The 22,111-nt window shown below is 41.3% G+C and overlaps 1 protein-coding gene across 1 annotated transcript; it reads right to left on the bottom strand.

The window, feature by feature from the left end:
- Positions 1–8,875: 8,875 nt before the first annotated feature.
- LOC140245860 (uncharacterized) lies at positions 8,876–9,364 on the bottom strand. Its single transcript, XM_072325348.1, has one exon. It carries the CDS (start codon positions 9,362–9,364, stop codon positions 8,876–8,878), a length of 489 nt encoding a protein of 162 aa, XP_072181449.1.
- Between the last annotated feature and the right edge of the window lie 12,747 nt (positions 9,365–22,111).

Below are 22,111 nucleotides of genomic sequence, written 5' to 3'. Positions count from 1 at the left end.
GTTTGTTGAGCGCTATGTGTACACCATCGTATCCGTTGATGCGGTCCTTCCGAATCAACTCGTGATTTGATGGGAATAATTCAGCGTTTGGAAGATGCTGTTGAGCCAGGTTTCAGTGCCCAGGGTAATATCAGGACCAGAAGAATCTACGGGGTAACATTAGAGTTGAATAGGCTGGTGGAAAACTGTGGCATCCCACAGGAGGCACATTGCCTTGAAACACTCGAGCTTCGTAGACCATTGTAGACATGAATATTATGCACTCCACATGGTAACACTGATTACAATCATAACACGTAACTCCGCGCTGCTGCCAGGTGACTGGGAGGGTGAAAACCTGACATGGATACCTGCTCACAGGGCCTGGGTTATAAGTTCGATGTCTGATGCATTTATTAGAAACAGCAGGGTGATATAGGATTCAGCCAGAGTCTTGCATTGGCAGCAGAAGCCGAGCATGTGAAACTGACTTTTCCTGTGTACTCCTACATGGTGGAGAGAGTTTGTTAGTATCTCTAGGTCTGAATGTCTCTATTAGTAAATCCTGCTTGGGTATGCCGAGGAAAAATAGCTGCTTTATCTGGATGTAAACCTGAGCACCTGGTGAGGTTTGTGAAGGTGCATGTATCCCAGGTTGTTTTACATTCAAAACTGTCAGGAGCATGAGAAGGCAATGTACCGTGGGACCAACGGCCTCGATTGGCCACCAAGGTGAGAGATTAAACCAAAACAGAAACGTAAAAACAGAGGTGCTGCTGTACTCAGTATGCTAGAAAATAGCCAATCACTTAAAGGTAGGGGATACCTTTTACAGAACTCCCAAAATGCAGCAAAACATTAAATATGAACCTCAGGGGACTTGTTTAGGCCACTGCTTAGAAATTTGGAAGTCAACAGTTATCTACAGTTTGAATAATGCACAAAACTCAACTACTCAGTAGTTCTGTGTGTCAGCCACACTTAAGCCTTTTTGTTGCAGTCTTCTGTATTTTTTATCTATAAACACAAATCTAAAAGTATAAGAGCTGATGTAATAACATATAGTGTGTGTTTGTAAGTTTTGATGAACTTTATTCACAAAATATACATGATGGACACACATGCAGTGCATGGGTCTGCAAAGGTAGCCTAGTAATGTACTGGAATTTACGGTGAGCTCCGAAAAGAATTCAATTTAAAATCTAACGGTCAATAAAAATGTACTAAATGTTACCTTCCACTTTCAATACTTTATGGGAGTTTCTAAAATGATACTCTCTTAAACATACCACTGTGTTTATACAACTCTTCATTTAAGGCATGCAAATGGGATTCCCTACCTTTAAGAAATTGAATAGTTGGTCTCATGATCAAAATCAATCAAAAAAGAAGACACTCGCACAGCAACTATTTAATTGCTCACACAACGATTGCATGAAGAGAGGATAAAGGAAGTATGAAGTCTTCTGGTGTTGTTGGTCTGTACTCTCCATTTGCTCCGATAGAGACTTGGCTCTGTGGTTGCAGGCGGGGAGGTTACTCGACTGCCTGCCTTGTGAGCACTGGTTAAACAGAAAGCATTAAACAACAACAACAAGAAGCTAAAATCCTACTTCTTGGTCATTCCAGTGTTTGTTTGATGCTAGTGCTAGTGCTGGCCAGATGAAGGGAGGATGGAAACTCCTGTTCCCGCCATTTCAGATTCGTTCTTGCTGGTTTGTGCAATTCTCCTCTAAATGCAGTAGGTGGGACTGAGAAGGAAGAGAGCTTGTTTGAGCAGATGAGGGCTGGTCAGTATGTCAATCTAAAATCCAGTTAAATCCTGACCTGATTCACCAGAAAAACAGTCAACAGCTGAAAAAAAAATGCTAGGTGTTAGCATTGAATCTAAAATGGTCCAGTTTTGACAGGAAAAAAAAAAAGTGAAATGCGCACAAAAAGGACCCCAGACGCTGGACAAGACTGCACAATATTAGTTACAATCTCTAGCTCGTTAGCGTGACGAAATTGCACCCTCCAGTATATCATTTCCCCCCTTATGGAACACCCTTTACAGGTTCATGTCTTGTAATCAACAAGTGGATGTTCATCCTATCGGTCTTTACTCTCGTGAGCATTCTTTGCGTAGTATCGGTCTCATGGGCTTTCTTTGCTTAGTGTTGGTATAATAGGGAGTTTTCGATTGGGTGAACGAGAAGGACGTGCCGCCAAGCGCAACCGTAAGTCTAGGCGTCACGTCTGTACGTTGACCCGCTGATTCAAAACACATTTCGATTTCGGGCGCCGGCGTCACGTCTCGTGGCGTGTGCAGGAGGCAACCTGTGCCTTGCGTGCATATATGCGGAATTTGTGACTCGTTTCTGTACTTGTAATATTTATTTTGACTTTGACTAGATGCGTATCCTGGGAGGAATTATGTGGATTTTAAAACATGATGCATGGTAAGACTACTAGGCAAATGCACTGCTGCACTAGCTAGGCCAAAAGCACCAAGATCTGTTTGCGTACAGCATTACGTGTAAGTGCATGTGTGGGACTACGGTAGGCAGTTGCAAAGTGCGAAGCAGTAAAAACGGGCAAATAAAGTAGGTACCAGAGGCTGTAGTTTGTATGTCAGCGCTGCTGCTGTGACGTATCAAGATCATAAGCTTTCATGTAATTAGAATATAAATATTCTCTCGAAAGAAAAAGGAAAACAGGTGAACTGAGCACGGATTTCCCGAGATTCATCGTGCTCTTTCGCACGATACCCGAGATTAGTGTGACGTCATAGCAAGGTGGGTTGAGCGCGGCGCAACCGATTTGGGTGGACGGTGATAACCGGGGTTAACGCGTTCGAAATTTGTGCGATGAGCCGAGGGTCGACACTCGCGCATGCGCAGTACGTAAAAACTACGTCAGAACAGGGTGACGCCTGGCTCAACGTGCAAATCGAAAAGTCCCTAATGAGCCTTCTTTGCCCAGTGCCGGTCTCGTGAGAGTTTTTACATACTGTCGGTCTGGTGAACCCTTAAAAGCCCCCTCACACCTGAGCGAATGTAGGGGGATGAAGGGGGACGAATGGGAAAAATGCACGAAATGCGCGCGAATTCAACGATTTCAAATAAAATTGTCTTCAAATTATCCGATTATAAACTTAAAAGCCCCCTCACACCTGAGCGAATGTAGGGGACGAATGGGGACGAATCGTCGTTGACACCACGAAGTGGCACTTTGGCCAAAATCGCGTAGAAAATCAATTTTCTGTTTTCTTCATTTTTGTTATGTATTAGTTATTCTCTATCATTTCACAGAATCTCAGGTCAGAATTATGCTTATTTATGCAAAAACTGGTATTTCTACAAGTGGCACAAGGCACAAAAACGCAGATCAGTAATTTCACAAAGGTGGCACTATCGAATGTGCCGCTTCGTGGAATTAATTGCTCTGTGTGTTGGTTAGTTCACGAAGCGGCACATTACGTAGACGCCCTGTGTTAAGACGTGCTACGCGCATCGTACGCGGACCACTTCCAGCCAAGCTACGATAATAATACGTCAATATCCAATGAAATACCAAGTACCATGTCATAAGAAGGTAAGAACTCTGGGTAGATTTTAGTCATCTATGATAAGGGTGTTTATTTTGTCATACTTGAAATATTTGACTTGACATTGCAACGCTATAACGTAAGATTAGAGACGTTCAAGACAAGTGTCTGATGTTCCTACTGTACAACGCAACTTTCAAGTTAACCTGGGCCCACGTACTGCTATCCCTGTATGCTATGAGTTATCAACAACCCCCCCCCCCAGAAAACATGTATTAAATTCACGCTTTGCCAGCATTACCATTTTTTTTTCCCCTGGACAAACGTGTGCCCATTTAGACTTTCCCCTCTTTATTTGCTTGTCAGTTGCGTAGAAGTAATTGTGTATGATGTTGGTGTAGAAACGTCTAGTTCAGATGAGTTTTTAGGCCGAGATGAAGTATCAATACCTGTAGTACGGGCTGTAGTCCTACGCTGTTATTAAGAAGGGCTCAGAGGGGTCCGTTTTATGGAGTCATTACATATTTGAATCTCTCATAGATGTGTCTTATGAGTGAAAAGTCTCTCCTTAATAGGCTTTCATGAAACGGATCACAATCTTGTAATTTACATAGACATGAAACTAATATGCCAGGGAGCAAAACATAATATGATTATCTAGGCCTACACCCTCATTTGACTTAGTATCAAGATGTAGATAGACCCTATAGCACGATGAAAGAAAACTCTAGACACCCATTTAAAATGAAGCAAAAAAAAAAAAATCACAGGGCTGTTTCCCGGAGAAAGATGGATTCCTAGTGTTCAGAGAATTATGCATTCAGGTTTTCAGGGAAACATCTTCACAGTCTTGTGCTACTTCATCTTTGAATACATTTTGTGCAATTCTGGCAATGCATTTACCAATTTGAAACGTAACAGAGCAATTCAGAGCAAATTTGAAATTGTGGTTTTTTTGTTTGTTTTTTTTTTTTTTTGTTTTTTGGATAGAAAAGGCCCTGGATGTGGTAAGATTTCCAGGGTCACCAAGTCACATTATTCATGTAATAATTTACATGTCTGTGTTTCCGCAATTTAATTAATCCAGATACACTGTACCAACAGTGCAGGGCACTTCATCTCCAGAATCACACCTCTACAGAAAGCAGTTCGGATTCAGAGGACAATGTTTCACCGCCAGTACTGTGTAACAAAAGTGTACTTCAGCAACAAGTGGAGAAATTATACATGCCAATCGTTGCAATGTTTTTCTTTTTTTCTCAAGACTCTCAAGCATAAACACCCCTCCCTAACATCTTTACCACCAATGTTTGACAGTGATGTCAGGCCTTACTTGAACTCATGTGTCCATGTAATCATGTCAAATGGTCTTTAGGTTTATAGTTATCCTCTTGTCGTAAGATTGATGATGAGTGACATGTTTAGCAAACAAAAGCACATACCTGGAGCAATGTGGTTTTCTTATTTAATTAAAAATATTCGAAGAACTATGAATCAAACAAAATTTGGTACTATGTTTCACCACTGTAAATGTGACCGTGCATCACAAAGCGAACTAAAAGTCGCACCCCTTGATTTTACGCGAGGACTCAAAAAAAAGTAAAATGGGTCAACCGAGTCAGTCTTGAGTTTTTCATATTTTCTGAAAGAGCAATCCTTGTACATTCTTCTTCAGTTTTGGATCATAACATGAATGGGAGAGTGTGTTTTCAGCAGTTTTTCTACAACCATTTTTTTTTTTTTTGGGGGGGGGGGTAACAGAATGATCAGGTATGTCTTAGGGTCCTCTTTTCATTTCCTGAAATCCTTTACTTACTATTCACTTTCAAGTTTAATAACTTTTGAAAGGATAATTGTACTGCTTTGAAAATCGGCATTAATTGAGGGCAGAATGTGTTAATAGAACATGCGCAATTTCAGTTCAATCTGATAATTCCTTCATTGTTGTCCCGGTAGATTACATCCTGCGTTTGTCCCTTTCATTGCATAGCTAGCACGACTTGGTAAAGATTAATTGCTTGAATAAACTCTGTTCTTCAAAGCCTCTTTTCTCAGTTCAATCTTTTTTCAGAGTGTGTGCTTTCTTTCTAGTATTTAGATAGGTTAGGGAAGACCATTTGATTTGAGTTATACATCATTTTAAAGCTCAGAGTCTGCTCTAAAAGAATCTGCCCTCAACTGAAAATCAATGTCTGGCGACTTTTTGTCGGTTTTGTGATGCAGGGTCACAATGTAATATAGAATGCGCAACACATTACAGTTAACTCCATATTTTAAATCAGTTAGCTTAATGATAGTATCCATAATATTTATTATATATTATGATATACATTGTATATTATCTCTTGTGTATTTCAGTAAGTTAAAAAAATCATTCCTTGAATCATTTCATCTTTTTGCCTTTATTTCCACATTGAAAAATAATTCATTTGTTAAAAAAAAGAAACGAAACTTCGTAAAGTTCGAATTTACTTATGCCATTCGATATACCGTTCCGTACCATTCTTATTGATTTAGTGCTTATCGATTCATATTTTGACAAACATTCTGAAACAGGTATAATGAATAATTACATATCCAAGTGCACGAAGAGGGTCCAACTGATATACTAAAAAAAAAAAAGAATATTTGTTAGGTAATAAGGGGCATAGTCACTTTCTTGGAATTGTTCTGGTTTTAAGGTTGTCGTTTATATTTGACATTCAAAAAAAAAAAGGTTGATTTATTCATTTGATTATTTCACCTCCTGAGCCGTTATACACTGCTCAAAGTCAGAGATCTAATTAAACGTAGAATTAGTGATCGTTGGTGCGTTTTAAAGTGCTGATATGCAGGGTAATGGACGTTGGTGTTAATTAAGGGGACGCAGGTATGTGTTCCACAGAATTATTAACTTTCTTCCGCTTATCTGAATCTTAATCTGGCAGAGAAAAAAGAAAAAAACTACACTGTATTGTTATTTTAACCCGTTCCGCAGCTAGCCTTTCCTACAACGTGTGTATAGAAATATAATCATCTATTCTGTCAAATACCTTGAGAATATGATTATGTTATAACAATAAGCGGACAATGTAGTTTACAAATGAACTGTGAATTTTGTAATACTAAATTTCGATTATACATGTTTGAAATGTAAGCGCTTATTCAAGTCTGAAGTGGTGTAAAAGATCATTTTCATCGCTTTATCAACTGACCATTTTTCTTTGTCAGTGAAGAACGAAATAAAATATGAAGTGTTTCAGCACTTAACAAAAAAATTGTGGGGATCGATTTTATCATTTCTTTCGTACATTCTTTATTCAACCTTTATCATGTGGATTTTGGTTTGTTTTGCTAGTTTTTTTTTTTTCTTGTATAGACGAATGAAAGTAGTGAGTATTCTATCAGAATAATAAGTATGATAAAAAGAGACTGAATACGGGCAGTTGATGGGGTATGAGGAGGGCATGAGATTGCTTCCAGGAGAGAGAGAGAGGGAGAGAGAGAGAGAGAGAGAGAAATGTGAGAGAGAGAAACTAGACTTAACTGTAAAATAAAGTCTGCATGTGAAGTTATGAGACGTTAATCATAACCGTGAGCATCGAGAAACATAGAATTAAGCAAGAAAAAAGATCAGTATACATTACAGTAAATGTACAGAAGTGAATAATGCTGATTAGGAATCAACCCCTTGTCATTATATAAACACAGAAAGCCCTGAACATAACAGCAACACTGCTTGTTTTTTATTACATGGAATTGTTCTTGTGATATACAGCCAAGAAGACATTTGGGGTTTATAATGAAATGGCGAAACTGTCTACATTTTTACTGTAAAGGCTGCACGAATGATTGCAAGTACATGTAATTTCGGAAATTGCAACACGCGCGAATACCTCATTGTTGTGAACAAGGCGCACGTACGGTACGTCGTGCGCGCGTGCAATGTGCCACTTCGTGGAATTAATGAAACCTCGATTTGGGCGTGTGATTTCGTTCACGAAGCGGCACATATGTTTGCAACTTTATTGTGTTAATATATTTTCTCCTCGATTTGAAAAAATCATAGTAGCCGGTGAGAAAAATACCCTTCTTGCTTTTCTGGTCAATAAACCATACATATATCCCCTAAAACCGATCGTAAGAGCAATTTCAAGATCGCATCTCAGAAAACCTCGTCTTGTACTCGAGAATACACAGGACACAATGGGGCGCGACCCAATGCGCCACTTCGTGGAAACAATCGAACCGCGGTTTACGCGTATGATTTATTCCACGAACCGGCACAATTGTTTCCTGCCTCGCCGTCGCAATATTTCACCTTCATTATTTAAAATTGGTATGTGACTGTAAAGAAGAAGTTCTCCTCTTTCCATTCAGGTACAATTTATCATGTTTAGTTACAGAAATCTACTCGATTTGACGATTTCAAAAATTGTAAAACTTCAATTGCGTTTTTCTCGAAACGCGGTTTTCGTGAACCCCGCGCCAAAGTGCCACTTCGTGGTGTCAACGACGGAATGAGAAAAACGTACGAAATGCGCGCGAATTCAACGATTTCAAATAAAGTTGCCTTCAAATCATCCGATTATAAACTAAAGTCAAATATGATCAACGAACGGTAAGCGAAGGATAATTGTGACATTCGAAGGATAACGATTTTTCGGTTCACTTCTTTGAGTAAATTGCGGCCAAAGGCGTGCGAAGGGTTGATATGACCCAATAAGACGAACGAACAATGAGCAATCGTTTGATATGGCGTGCGATTGGAAACGAAGAAGAAAGAATAGATCAGGCGTTCTCGTACGTATGTGTGCGCTCCGTGGGGAGTATAAAAGCGACCAGGTCCGTCCAGATTTCAGTGCGGCCAGAGAAATCATCAAATCAACATTTACATTTAAAGGACGACAAAGATAAACAGTAAAATCAGCCAGAAGATTCCAGTATTTTTGGCACTGTAAACATTAATTTTTTTTTTTCGCAAAAATCATTGTGCGAGTACGTGGAAGGTGATAGTCATCACAATGACGAGTTGGGTAGATATGAAGAGAGTTATTTCTTATGAACATGTGCAAAAATGTCAGGAAGCTCATCAATTGAAAATTTATACATAAAAATACCAACATTATAATGAAACAAATCAATCAATTTCAGATTTTTGCTTCTACACAAAAGATCATTTGTGTGAAATAAATATCCAATGTTATTAACCTTTCTTAAAGCACGCTTTTGAAGAAGAAAAAGGGTATCTAGCAAAAACTGAGATGAATTGCCCCAATTGCTATCATTTTAGCAAAAAATAAATAAATATTGAAACAGTAACAATGGAGGTGAGATGGTAACAAATTTGACGTACCCCTAAAATTGACTCGACCTACCCCCTTTCCCCTATTGTATCGTACCTATACCACCAACATCGCACCAGATAAATTTGTAGTCACTGTCCACTATGATAGCCAACAGGATTATACTAAAAAAGCCCGAATTGTAGTTGCAGCATAGCGAGCCGGACAGAGGAGGCTTTCTGATGACCACATGCTTGCCATCAATAGCTGCCACACAGTGGGGAAAATTCAACCTCTTGTAGAATCCACCAGCAAGTTGTTTCCATCCATCAGGGGTTGAAGGGGTTGTCATGACTTCATCTGCATACTCGTCACATATGGCCTGACACACTTCCATGGCCACTACAGATAGGGTGTTTTCAGGCACCGTCCACCCATACTGCATGTCGGAGTACTTGGTGCCAGACAGAAGATGACAGAGAGTAGCTGCCAACTTGAGACCTTCTTCCAGCGGCTCCCTGTACCAGGTGTACTGCCTCCTGATTCTTCCTCTGACCCTCTCCAGGATTTCATCGTAGAGTTCAGGGGGCATGCAGAGAAATTTCTTGAAAGTCGAAGGGTCTTCTCTTCTGATCGTAGATTCCAAAAGCCCTTCTTCTGAACCCGTAGATTCCAAAAGCCCTTCTTCTGGCAGGATTCAGCCACGTCCTTTTTTTGCACACGTTTCAGACGATTTGCAGCATTTTTCGAAAAATTGAAAAACATTGGACGGACGCGTACGCGCGCGCATATGCGCACGCACAGCTCATTTGCAATAGAAATTTCCCGTTTTTTTTTCTTGGATCAGATGTCTGAAATGTCATATTTTCAAAATGACGTCATCAAATTTCAAGTTCACTCGAGCGTATCTCCCTTATCCTTTGCCGATTTTCACCCAGATTTCAGTATGTAACAGCTTATTAAATGGTCTTTCATTCCTGTAATTACAAAATTTTGATTGGATGACGACATCACCTCGTAAAACTGGATTGAAAGTAATTTTGTCAAATTTGACCAGTGTTATCTCTACGGGGGTGCAGTTTTTCTGGAAATGAAAAATGACATGACTATCTTTTTCGAGCACTAGCTCACTAATCCTTCGGGAAATTTCTCCCAGATTATAATATGTTGTAGCTGAGAGTTTGGGCTATTGCTATTGTGCCCTTCGTTTTTTTCATACGACGTCGGCATCACGTCGAAAAACTTGGTTAAAATTGGCACTTGGCTTCGATGCAGCATCATTTTGCTTAATACACAGGGCCTATGGAGGATGAAATAGGTCAGTGCATAGGGCAAACAACAACTATGGCTATCAACCCCATATTTTGCACATGTTTAGCTAATGTCACGAACATCATTTCACAAAAAATCAACTACTTCCTCCGACACCATCTTGGGTAGTTAAATTAGGGTCAAAGGTCAAAAGTGTTTAATCCTGTATCCTGGTAAATGCACGTCCTATCTTTCCCACATTTTGCACACGTAAGGAACATGTTGCAAGAATGATTTCACAAAATAACAACTTTTTGCTCAGATGCCATCTTGGCTGTGTAAAGTGGGGTCAAAGGTCAAATATACTTCATTCTGTAATCTCATTAGTGCATATGGTATCACCGTCATATTTTGCACACACATGGACCTCGATAGATGGATCATTTTGTAAAATAACGACGCTTTGATCGGACGCCATTTTGGCTGTGTGAATGAGGTATTATCTCTATGGGAGTACATTTTTATGCCTCCGCCAACGAAGTGGCCGGAGGCATTATGTTTTCGGGTCGTCCGTCCGTCCGTCCGTCCGTCCGTACGTACGTCCGTCCCGTTTGGTTTTTGTCGATATCTCAAGAACCGTGTGGTGGTTTTACATCAAACTTGGTATGAGGGTATATCCTGGGGGGATAATACTTTGTTTGAATTTTAGGGTCACGGGGTCAAAGGTCAAAGGTCACAGGTTATTTTGTGAAAAAAAAAGGTTGAAAATTCATGTTTTTCTCCATATCTCGCAAATGGTTCAAGGTATCTTCATGGAACTTAGTATATATGCTTGTTCCAATGGACAGTGATTATCTAGGGAAGTTCGGGGTCATGGTTCAAAGGTCAGGGGGTCAAAGGTCAAGGTCAACTCCTCAAAATATCACTACTTTCCTTATATTTATGCAATGCCTGAAGGTTTTTTTTTTTTTAACGTGATGTATGCATGTATTACCCAATATATATTCTGTGGAAAGTTTCTTGCCAAAAGGTCAAAGGTCAAAAGGCCAAAGGTCAAGTGAAAGTGCTGAATTGCACTTTTTCCTCCATATCTCAAAAGTAACTCAAGGTATCATCATGAAACTTACATATCTTTGCATGTTCAACCTAACAGTGATTCTCTTTGGAACTGTGAGGTCAAAGGTCAAAGGCCAGGTTTAGATAATGCTATTTTCCCATTTGATACTGAAATTATACTTTTTCTCAATACCTTGAAAATTACTCAATGCATAAACTTAGAAAAGGGTCAAAAGTCAAGCAAAAATCATCATTTCCCCAAATACCTGCACTCTGACAATTTAATCATTCATCCAATTGAACCTAGTTCTAGGAAAGTGAACATTCAGCACATTTGTGGCAAACCTGTCATTTTAATATTTTGCCAATATTGTGTGAAACTGTCGTCACACATTGTCAAGACATTGTACTATAGACCTATTAGGAGAACCAGGCATTATGGCGGAGGCATATCAGTCGCCGTAGCGATATATCTAGTTTTTTTTCTGGAAATGAAAAATGACATGACTGTCTTTATCGAAAACTAGCTAATTTATCCTTCAGTGAATTTCTCCCAGAATCAATATGTTATAGATGAAACTTTGGGCTATCGTTCATGTAATCCATATTCTTATTGGAAGTCGGGATTACGTCCAAAGACCTGGTTGAAATTGACGCTTAGCTTCAATGTCGGGAGATGTGTCTTTCTTTCTGTGTTCTTTGCAATAGCTCAAGAAAAACACGCCCTTTCACAGCCACATTTTGCACATGTTTAGTCCATGTCATGCACATCACTTTATAAAATAATTAATTCATCAGACACCGTCTTTTGTAGGTACATTAGGGTCAAAGGTCATAAATGTTTCGTCCTGTGTCTTGGTGAATACCTGTACTATCTTTGCCATACTTTGCACACGTATAGACCATGTCGCATGAATCATTTCATAAATAACAACTTTTTGCTCAAATGCCATGTTAGGTGCGCAAAGTGGGGGCAAAGGTCAAATATACTTCATTCTGTATCTTCGTTAGTGTACACGGAATTCGGTACCAAAGACGGCAGGTCTGACTCCCTTTTCTAAATGACAATCCAAACATCACAAGGTCAATGTCCCCTCAACACAAATGAAACCGGTATGGTCATGCCTATTGGGATTAAGACTCATATCATTGATTTCAGAATAGATCGGATCACCTAATTTGTCAGTGTTGACAAATTCCAAGTCTAGTTATTCTTAAAGCACGTTTTTGAAGAAGAAAAAGGGTATCAAGCAAAAACTGAGATGAATTGCCCCAACTGGTATCATTTTAGCAAAAAATAAATATTGAAACAGTAACAATGGAGGTGAGGTGATAACAAATCTGACGTACCCCTAAATTGACTCGACTTACCCCCTTTCCCCTATTGTATCATACCTACCACCAACATCGCACCAGACAAATTTGTAGTCACTGTTCACTATAAATAGTAGCCAACAGAATTATACTAAAAGAGCTCTTGTAGTTGTAGTATAGCGAGCCAGACAGAGGAGGCTTTCTGATGGCCACATGCTTGCCATTAATAGCTGCCATACAGTGGGGAAAATTCCACCGCTTGTAGAATCCCCCAGCAAGATGTCTTTATCCATCAGGGGTTGAAGGGGCTGTCATGACTTCATCTGCATATTCGTCGCATATGGCCTGACACACTTCCCTGACCACTACAGATAGGGTGTTTTCAGGCACCCTACACCCATACTGTATGTCGGAGTACTTGGTGCCAGACACAAGATGACGGAGAGTAGCTGCCAACTTGAGACCTTCTTCCAGCGGCTCCCTGTACCAGGTGTACTGCCTCCTGATTCTTCCTCTGACCCTCTCCAGGATTTCATCGTAGAGTTCAGGGGGCATGCAGAGAAATTTCTTGAAAGTCGAAGGGTCTTCTCTTCTGATCGTAGATTCCAAAAGCCCTTCTTCTGAACCCGTAGATTCCAAAAGCCCTTCTTCTGGCAGGATTCAGCCACGTCCTTCTCCAGATACGACGTCGTCTGAAGCCTTGTCTCCATCTGATGCGGCCTCTGATGAACTGGTGTAGGTTCAGCTACTGATGTATAACTTTATTCTGAGCCATTTCCAGTAAATACTTGACTCTGAGGCGGGCTGTATCTTCCATTTTTCTGAAGAAACTTTGAAACTTTCGGGTGGAATGTTTATATACGAGTAGCGTGATGAGTGGCTGGTCACAGAGAGCAGCTCAGCATTCGCCAATTTTTTCGTCAGGTCATTCGCTCGTATTCGTATCACTTTGCAATCCATAGTTTGTCATAGTATCTCTTAGACTTGTCACAAATGTACACACAAGTAGTTATGTACATGTATCAAGGCTGTATGCATGGTTGTTTTAATGTGTATGTACACGGGGTGACCAGATTAATGGAGAACATTCTATATGATATAGATATAGTACATACAGGCTGACCAGATCAGTGGAGAATTTTCTACGTGGTATACAATGTAGCTACAGTACATGTATGTATGTGACAGGAAATACATTATAGGTCACTCAATCTAGAATGATTTAACCCATTCCAGAAAATTCTAGGAAGTGCTTACATATTTGGCTGAGTGAGGCACTGTCCCTGTAGCCCAATGTGATTGGCAGTTATTCTTGGCAATGATGTTATGCACGTAGTTAGGCAGTGAGTCATCCGGGATTTCTGGAACAGTCTTGCACTTGCTAGTATACAAGTATGTGGCCCCAGGTTGGAGAAAATTACAGAATGTACTAGAAAGGGGTGAATGGATAGTATATAAGCCGGAGAAATTCTGAGGTAGGCAGAGTACCCAACACCTCTGCTCTGAGAGTTACGTCACTTCTGGCTCTGAAGCGACTTGTTATAGTCAGACCTGTGTTACCTGCTGACCTGCTATACAAACTGTTTTTGTGGAGATAAGGCCTGGGAGACATTTTGCCTGCAGAGAATTAATTTACCTACATTGGAGATAGACTCCATATTTTAGTGTCAACGGACATTGTTGCGGCAAAGCTGTGACGGGCTGGATTCCTTGATGGACATTATAAAGTGAATCATCATTCAACGCATCGACTGGACGTGGTCGTCATAACGTTTGGATTCTGCACGTTTTGCCGTGGACATATATCGTGGACCTATACCCTGGATCTATAACGTGGATTATTGCAACCAGTGCCTCTGGATTTACATTGGAGGAATCATTCATCGGTGCATCAAGGATTATTCATCTGTGCATCGAACATCGTATCCGGACACTTCAAGGGAATTACACGGACAATGTGATTTAACATATTTGGCTGTAATGCATGTAAGTGATTCCATTACCGATTTATAATTGTTTTATTGATCATTATTGTACTGATGTGAAAACCCGATTACGAGTCTGTACCCACAATATCACTATTAATAAACCGCCTGAACATTAGTCGATTGTGTCTTTTGTGCGATCATTCTTAGAGTGATTTTGGTCGTAACAAAATTGGGGGCTTGTCCGGGAAGTGAATTTAAAGCCAAAACTTAGAATTTGGAACGTTCCGGAACCTAGAATATTGGTACAGACAAAATACCAGTTGAGTTGATTGCTCAATTGTACATTGTGTGTAATACATTGTGACAATGTCAATCAGTACAATGGATGTTCAGGCATTTGTTCAGAGGACAGATTTGTCCCTCAAAGATTTGCAAAGGTTACGCAAATATGATTTGACTGCTATTGCACAGCATTTAAATGTTGATGTTCCACTAGGTGTAAGAAAGGCAGAGATTCTTGACTTGGTAGCTGGTCACATGGAGCTCAAAGAAGAAAATGACACTTCAGATCAAGCTCAAATTTCAGATCAAACACGGCTTGAGCTTGCTAAATTGCAAATGAAGGAGAAACAAATGGAAATGGAGAAAGAGAAGATGAGATTAGAAATAGAAAGAGATCAAAGGGCTAGAGAAATGGAATTGAGAGAAAAGGAACTGGAAATTAAGAAATTCGAAGTGGAGCAACAAGTGAAATTGCGTGAGATGGAAATGGCTCATGCACCGACTGTTGGAAATCGTGAAAGGGCTCCCCCTGAATTTGATTTGGCCAAGAACATTCGATTGGTGCCAAAGTTTGAGGAAAACAGAGTTGATGCATTTGAGAAGGTGGCTGACAGTTTGAACTGGCCACAGGAATTTTGGCCCATGCTCCTTCAAAGTGTGTTTGTCGGCAAAGCAGTCGATGTGTACTCATCTCTCTCAAAAGAGCAATCACGTGACTATGCTACAGTCAAGAAAGCAGTGTTGAATGCCTATGAGTTGGTGCCAGAGGCGTACAGACACAAATTCAGAAATTCGTACCGCAAACCAGGCCAGACACATGTTGATTTTGCTCGTGAAAAAGAAGTGATGTTTGATAGGTGGTACAGGTCCCTGAAAGTGGATCAGGATTTTGATAACCTACGTGAGGTTGTTCTCTTGGAAGAATTCAAAAAGAGTGCTGCTTTCAGTGTGAGGTCGCATTTGGATGATCACAAAGTGACAAGTTTGCATAAAGCAGCCTTGATGGCTGATGAGTATGAGCTGACCCACAGAAATGACAACAGACCACCTTTCAGGAATTTCTCTGGAAATAAAAGAGACAAAAATCAGTCGAGCAATCCAAAGAATGCTGGTTCTGAAAAAGGCACGAGTTCTGAAACTTCATCGGCACCAAAGCCTCAATCTGACAAAGGGTCCAGTACAAGTGCAAATGTCATCAAATGTTTTCACTTTAACAAGACAGGGCATGTAAAGTCACAGTGTTGGAAGTTGCAAAACAAAACAAAGAAAGACATGGGATTTGTCATGTCAAAAAGTGTCCTACCCGAAAATAGTGTCCCGTTCAGTGAAACACAGGCCATTGAAAGTCGATCTCCCAAATTCAAAGATAGGACTAAGCAGGTGGATGAGAGCTATCGTAGCTTTTTGTTTGATGGTGAGGTGACCCCATGTACTTCTGGTGAGGCAGGTAAACCAGTAGTCATCCTGCGGGATACGGGGGCCTCTCAGTCGTTGATGGTGGATGGTGATATGACTTTTCCACCAGATAGTGAATGCAAAAGTCTTGATTCAAACTGTTGATGGCAGTTATATGTCAGTACCACTGTATAGAGTGGATTTGAAGTGTGACCTAGTTTCTGGTTCTGTGACTGTTGGAGTTGTTCCTGAGTTGCCCATGGCAGGGATTGATTTCCTGTTGGGGAATGACTTGGCTGGGGACAAGGTGGTTGCGTCTTCAGTTGTTTCGGATAAACCAGTGGTGGTTGCTGAAACTGAGCAGTTGCAGGAGGAGTTTCCTGGGATTTTCCCAGATTGTGTTGTGACTAGGTCTCAGGCTCGTAGAGCTGTTCAAGATGATGCGGATTCTGTTGATGTGGAGGAGAATTCCGGTGTTTGGTTGGCAGAAACCTTTTTCAAGGATTTGAATGATGGGGTTGCTGTATTAGGCTCCGAGGCTAACAGTGATGGGCTGTTTAGCAAGTCTTCCTTGTTTGAAGCACAGCAGGCAGACTCTTAGTTGAAAGGCTTGTCTCAGACGGCGTGCTCTGAGGCTGAGGCTGAAAAGGTCCCTGAGTGCTATTATGTCAAAGATGGCATTTTGATGAGGAAGTGGAGACCTCCCCATAGGCCAGCTGATGAGGATTGGACGGTGGTCCGTCAAGTTGTTGTCCCTCCCTGTTACCGCGGTGAGATCTTGAGGATTGCTCACGAGTTACCAGTTGGCGGCCATTTAGGCGTCAGAAAGACAAAGGATCGGATCATGAGGCATTTTTATTGGCCAGGGTTGAATGTGGATGTGGCTGAGTTTTGCAAGACTTGTCACACATGTCAGGTGGCTGGTAAACCACAGCATTCAGTGAAGCCGGCGCCATTGATTCCGATACCTGCGTTTGAAGAACCATTCAGTCGGGTTCTAGTCGACTGTGTTGGACCTTTGCCTAGGACTAGGTCGGGTCATAAATACCTCTTGACAATCATGGATATGTCTACACGGTTTCCAGAGGCTATCCCATTGCGAAATATCACTGCCAAGACTGTGGTAGATGCGCTAGTGCAGTTTTTCACTAGGTATGGGTTGCCCAAGGAAGTGCAGTCTGACCAAGGGTCAAATTTCATGTCAGGCATATTTCAAGAGGTGATGTATCGTTTGGGTGTGAAGCAGCTGAAGTCGTCAGCTTATCATCCCCAATCCCAAGGTGTGCGTTGGAGCGCTACCACCAGACCCTAAAGACAATGATTAGGGAATTTTGTGAGGAGTATCCCGAGGATTGGGATAAGGGCATCCCTTTCCTTCTGTTTGCAACGAGGGACTCCCCAAATGAGTCGACGGGTTTCAGCCCATTTGAGTTGGTGTACGATCATGAAGTTAGGGGCCCATTGAAGCTCATCAAGGAGAAATTCTGAGGTAGGCAGAGTACCCAACACCTCTGCTCTGAGAGTTACGTCACTTCTGGCTCTGAAGCGACTTGTTATAGTCAGTCCTGTGTTACCTGCTGACCTGCTATACAAACTGTGTTTGTGGAGGTAAGGCCTGGGAGACATTTTGCCTGCAGAGAATTAATTTACCTACATTGGAGATAGACTCCATATTTTAGTGTCGACGGACATTGTTACGGCAAAGCTGTGACGGGCTGGATTCCTTGCTGGACATTATAAAGTGAATCATCATTCAACGCATCGACTGGACGTGGTCGTCATAACGTTTGGATTCTGCACGTTTTGCCGTGGACATATATCGTGGACCTTTACCCTGGATCTATAACGTGGATTATTGCAACCAGTGCCTCTGGATTTACATTGGAGGAATCATTCATCGGTGCATCAAGGATTATTCATCTCTGCATCGAACATCGTATCCGGACACTTCAAGGGAATTACACGGACTATGTGATTTAACATATTTGGCTGTAATGCATGTAAGTGATTCCATTACCGATTTATAATTGTTTTATTGATCATTATTGTACTGACGTGAAAACCCGATTACGAGTCTGTACCCACAATATCACTGTTAATAAACCGCCTGAACATTAGTCGATTGTTTCTTTTGTGCGATCATTCTTAGAGTGATTTTGGTCGTAACAGACTTGCCTTCGTGTATGCATCGCTATTCAAATTTAGTAAAAGTCAATCTTGGTTTCCCTTCACATAGAAGATGGAAAGCGAAAAGACGTTTGTCATAGTATCTTCGTTTCTATGCGCAAGTCATATTTAGTCATCGTGTTGCTTCGTTTAGGGTTCTTTCGAGATCGGTCCACCTTGGCAAAAGCGCGATGAGGGACTATGCGTGACAATAGCACATGAACGATAAACGAACGATTACTGCAGACTAAATAAGAGATGCAAATTCAAGCAAATGACAGACGATTTCTCAATTCGTCGGGAAATTTTAAACATGTTCAAAAATCCCGTGCGAATTTGAATAATCGCAACTGTTAGTTCAGAAGGTGTACGAACCCAAACACGAAGGGTAAATATGATTTACTATATCAATTACCATTGAAAACGATTTTTCAAAAAAAATGCCTTTCGCCAGCCATAGCAAGTCTGTGGAGAATGAGAAGGGCGTTAAGTTGTCTCGAACACTATGGGTTTAGTGACAACTTAACGCCCTTCTTATTCTCAACCGACGAAGTCATATTTCAGGCAATTCGCTCAGGTGTGAGGGGCCTTTATGGCGTAGTGTCGGTCTTATGAGCCTTTTCTGCGTAGTGTCGAACTCATGGGCTGTATGACTCGTAAGTCACATAACTCGTGAGTTGTATGACTCGTAAGTCACATAACTCGTGAGTTGTATGACTCGTAAGTCACATAAATCGTGAGTTGTATGACTCATGGACCTATTTTTTATGCCGACCTCGTGGACTGTGTAACATGGGGATGTCGGTCTCGCGAGATGACCTCAATACCACAGGATATACCTATGGTATATTTTTGGACATTTACCACAGGAATACCACATGACAATACTAAACAGCAGTACCATGCAGGACTACCACCATGGGCATAAATCCATTTCGGGGGGGGGGATATATCCCCCATCCCCCCCCCCCCCCCTGAAATGGAGGAGGGGGAATGGCCTGTACAATCATCCCCCTCCTGAAATTTGAGAAAAAATGGATAAAGCAGAAATGTGATTGTAGCATATTGCATAACGTTCGTACGCCCGCCTTCAGACAGGCAACAGAGCTGAACAGTATTCTATTTTGTAGGATAATGTATACATAATATTCTCGAACGCATGCTCGCTTCGCTCGCTCGAGAAGAAAGTAATATCTACGTAAGGTATGGTCCAGACGTTGACAACGTCAAATAGCATAGGCTTGCATGTAAACATGCTATGACGCGAGCAACTCGGGACCATCTGCAAATTATGTACGAAAACAAACAAGCAATAACAAAAACTATACCGTCATAATTTAACCCCCTCCATTTCCTGAATCATTCCTGAAACGATGATGACTCTGGTGCATCTATGGGCATACCAAGGGATAATCAGGGGCGTCGAATGTATCTCGGGCGGGGGGGGGGGGGGGTGCGGAGGCAAAAGGGCATTTACCCCGCCCCTACGGAAATGTTGGGGCAGACAAATCATTTGTCCGCCAAGCAATTCCCGAGATGAGGGCAAATCTCGAACTTTCTTTATGGAAAATTGTCCAGCTACCCCCAGAAGTATGCACCAGATCGTTGAACTGCAATCATAAATATGTAAAAGCTCCGCCACTGGGTCCCTTTCGATAGACTTTGTACACTTTTGAGATTGACGTATTTCCGTATATATATTTTATCAAAGAGTATGCAGCAGATCTTTCACTTACAGAAGCTCCCTCATACGCAGATGCGTCGATGGAGGGGAGGGGGATGGTTCCCTCATAAAAGTATTGGGGACGAACATATTTGCTCTTCCTCGCAACTACCGAGATGTGGAAATGTTTCTACTTTTTTGATAGAAAACTTTCTAAATATTTCACCCAAAGATGGCTGAATTTCAATTCTGAAAGTACAAAAGTTCCCTCGCGTAAGAGGGGGATAGGTCTAACCCCTTCCATACCCTCCCCGTTCTGTCCTTTCTACTTAATACACTTTAGATTGACATATTTTAAAATGTTTCATCTAAAGTGTGCACCAGGTCTGTTACTTCAGATTAAAAAAAAAAAATAATGATAAAAATGTTCCGGTAGTGGGAGGAGATATCTAGATACTTTTAATTAACGGAGGGTCAACCCCCCTTAAAAAAATGATATACACTTCTGGAATTGAATTTTTCAACGATTACATCATAAATGTGTTTACGAGATATTTTCATCTGAATTCTCAAAATGCAAAATAACCCTCGTATGCAAGGGCGTCGATCCTGGAGGACGGGGATCGCGGACGGGGGAAGAGAGGAGGGGCAAACAGCATTATGATCCCCAATGATTCTCGAAAGAAAAATGGAAGGGTGGTGTTAACACTCGCCCACGCCTTCTCCCTGCTCGCCCGTCCCCTCCCCGCCCCTATGCATACAAGTAGACTGGGGTTACACTTTGAACATAGACAGTTTTCAAATATGCCACAAAATGTGTGCACCAAAACGTTTAAATGCAATCAGAAAATACAGAATCTCCCTCGTATAGGAAGGGGGAATAGGGAATAGGGCTTATCCCCTCCCACCTTCTCTGATTGACATATTTCCAGATGTTCCAATAAAAAGTGTACACCAGATTGTTGAATTTTGGTTCTCAAACTGAAAAAAAAAGCTCCCTCGAATATGGGAGACGTATCTTGCCACCCTGCCATTGCTTGGTCCCCTCTATAGATTTAGTATACTTTGGGGAATGACAATATCCGAATTTTCCACAAAAAGTGTGCTTCAGATTGCTTTATTTCCATTCTAATATCGCAAAAGCTCCGCCATGTGTTCCCCCTCCCACACCCTCCCCCTAAGCTCTACCTCACTAGACTTTGTACATGTAACACAAAGATGATTCACACTCGAAATAACTGACATCAAAATATTCTGCTACCACAAACAAGTAGGACTGTTTCAAGTCGATGAAGCATGTAAAAACATACATCAAATTGCATCATTTACAACATCAAAATGCAAAACGTTCTTACCGTGGGAGGAACATCGCCTCCCACATCCTCCTCCCCCCCCCCTCTCTCTCTCTCTCTCTGTCTCTCCGCTCGCTCGGGTTCGGTCGCGTTCGTGATATCAAGTGTAGAATTAATACAAGAAGTTTATTTAAATAATACCATTTTATAGTTAAATTGTTTGATAATAATCGACATCGAAATATACTGCTACTTTAAACAAGTGGGGCTGTTTCAAGTCGACAAAACGCGCAAAATCATGCATCAAATTGCACTATGTACAACATCAAAATGCAAAAAGTTCTCACCGTGGGAGGGGGGGGGGAGGGACACACCCTTCCCCTCCACCCACCCCCCCCCCCTCTCGCTCGCTCCGCTCGCTCGGGCTCGGTTATGTTTATGATATTCAGTGTTAGAATTAATACAAGAAGTTTATTTAGATGATACCATTTAAGGCAAATTGTTCAGTAATAATCTACATCGAAAATATTCTGCTACCTTAAAAAAGTGGTATTGTTTCAAGTCGATAAAACACGCAAAATCATACATCAAATTGCACCATTTACAACATCAAATTGCTAAAAGTTCTCACCATGGGAGGGGAAACATTCCCCTCCCACATCCTCCCTCTCCCTGCCTTGCTCGCTCCCCTCGCTCGGATTCGGTCACGTTCATGATATTAAGTGTAAGAATTAATCAAAGAAGTTAATTCACCTAATAATACCATTTTATAGGCGAATTGTTTTAAAATAATCGACATTAAGATGTATCGCTACCTTAAACAAGTGGGACTGTTTCAAGTTGACAAAAGGCGCAAAAACATGCATCAAATTGCACCATGTACATCAACATCAAAATGCAAGAAGTTCTCACCGTGGGAGGGGAACACACCTTCCCCCTCCACCCCCCCCCCCTCCCTCGCTCGCTCCGCTCGCTCGGGCTCGGTCGCGTTT

This window comes from Diadema setosum, unplaced genomic scaffold (genome assembly GCF_964275005.1).
Source record: "Diadema setosum unplaced genomic scaffold, eeDiaSeto1 scaffold_46, whole genome shotgun sequence".
In the NCBI taxonomy this organism is placed as follows: Eukaryota; Metazoa; Echinodermata; class Echinoidea; order Diadematoida; family Diadematidae; genus Diadema; species Diadema setosum.
Note: the sequence above shows the minus strand (reverse complement) of the source record. Positions and strands in the feature narration are given on the sequence as shown.

Coding starts and splice junctions, on each gene's coding strand:
- LOC140245860 (XM_072325348.1), bottom strand. CDS start 9,364: ATGCCCCCTGAACTCTACGATGAAATCCTGGAGAGGGTCAGAGGAAGA.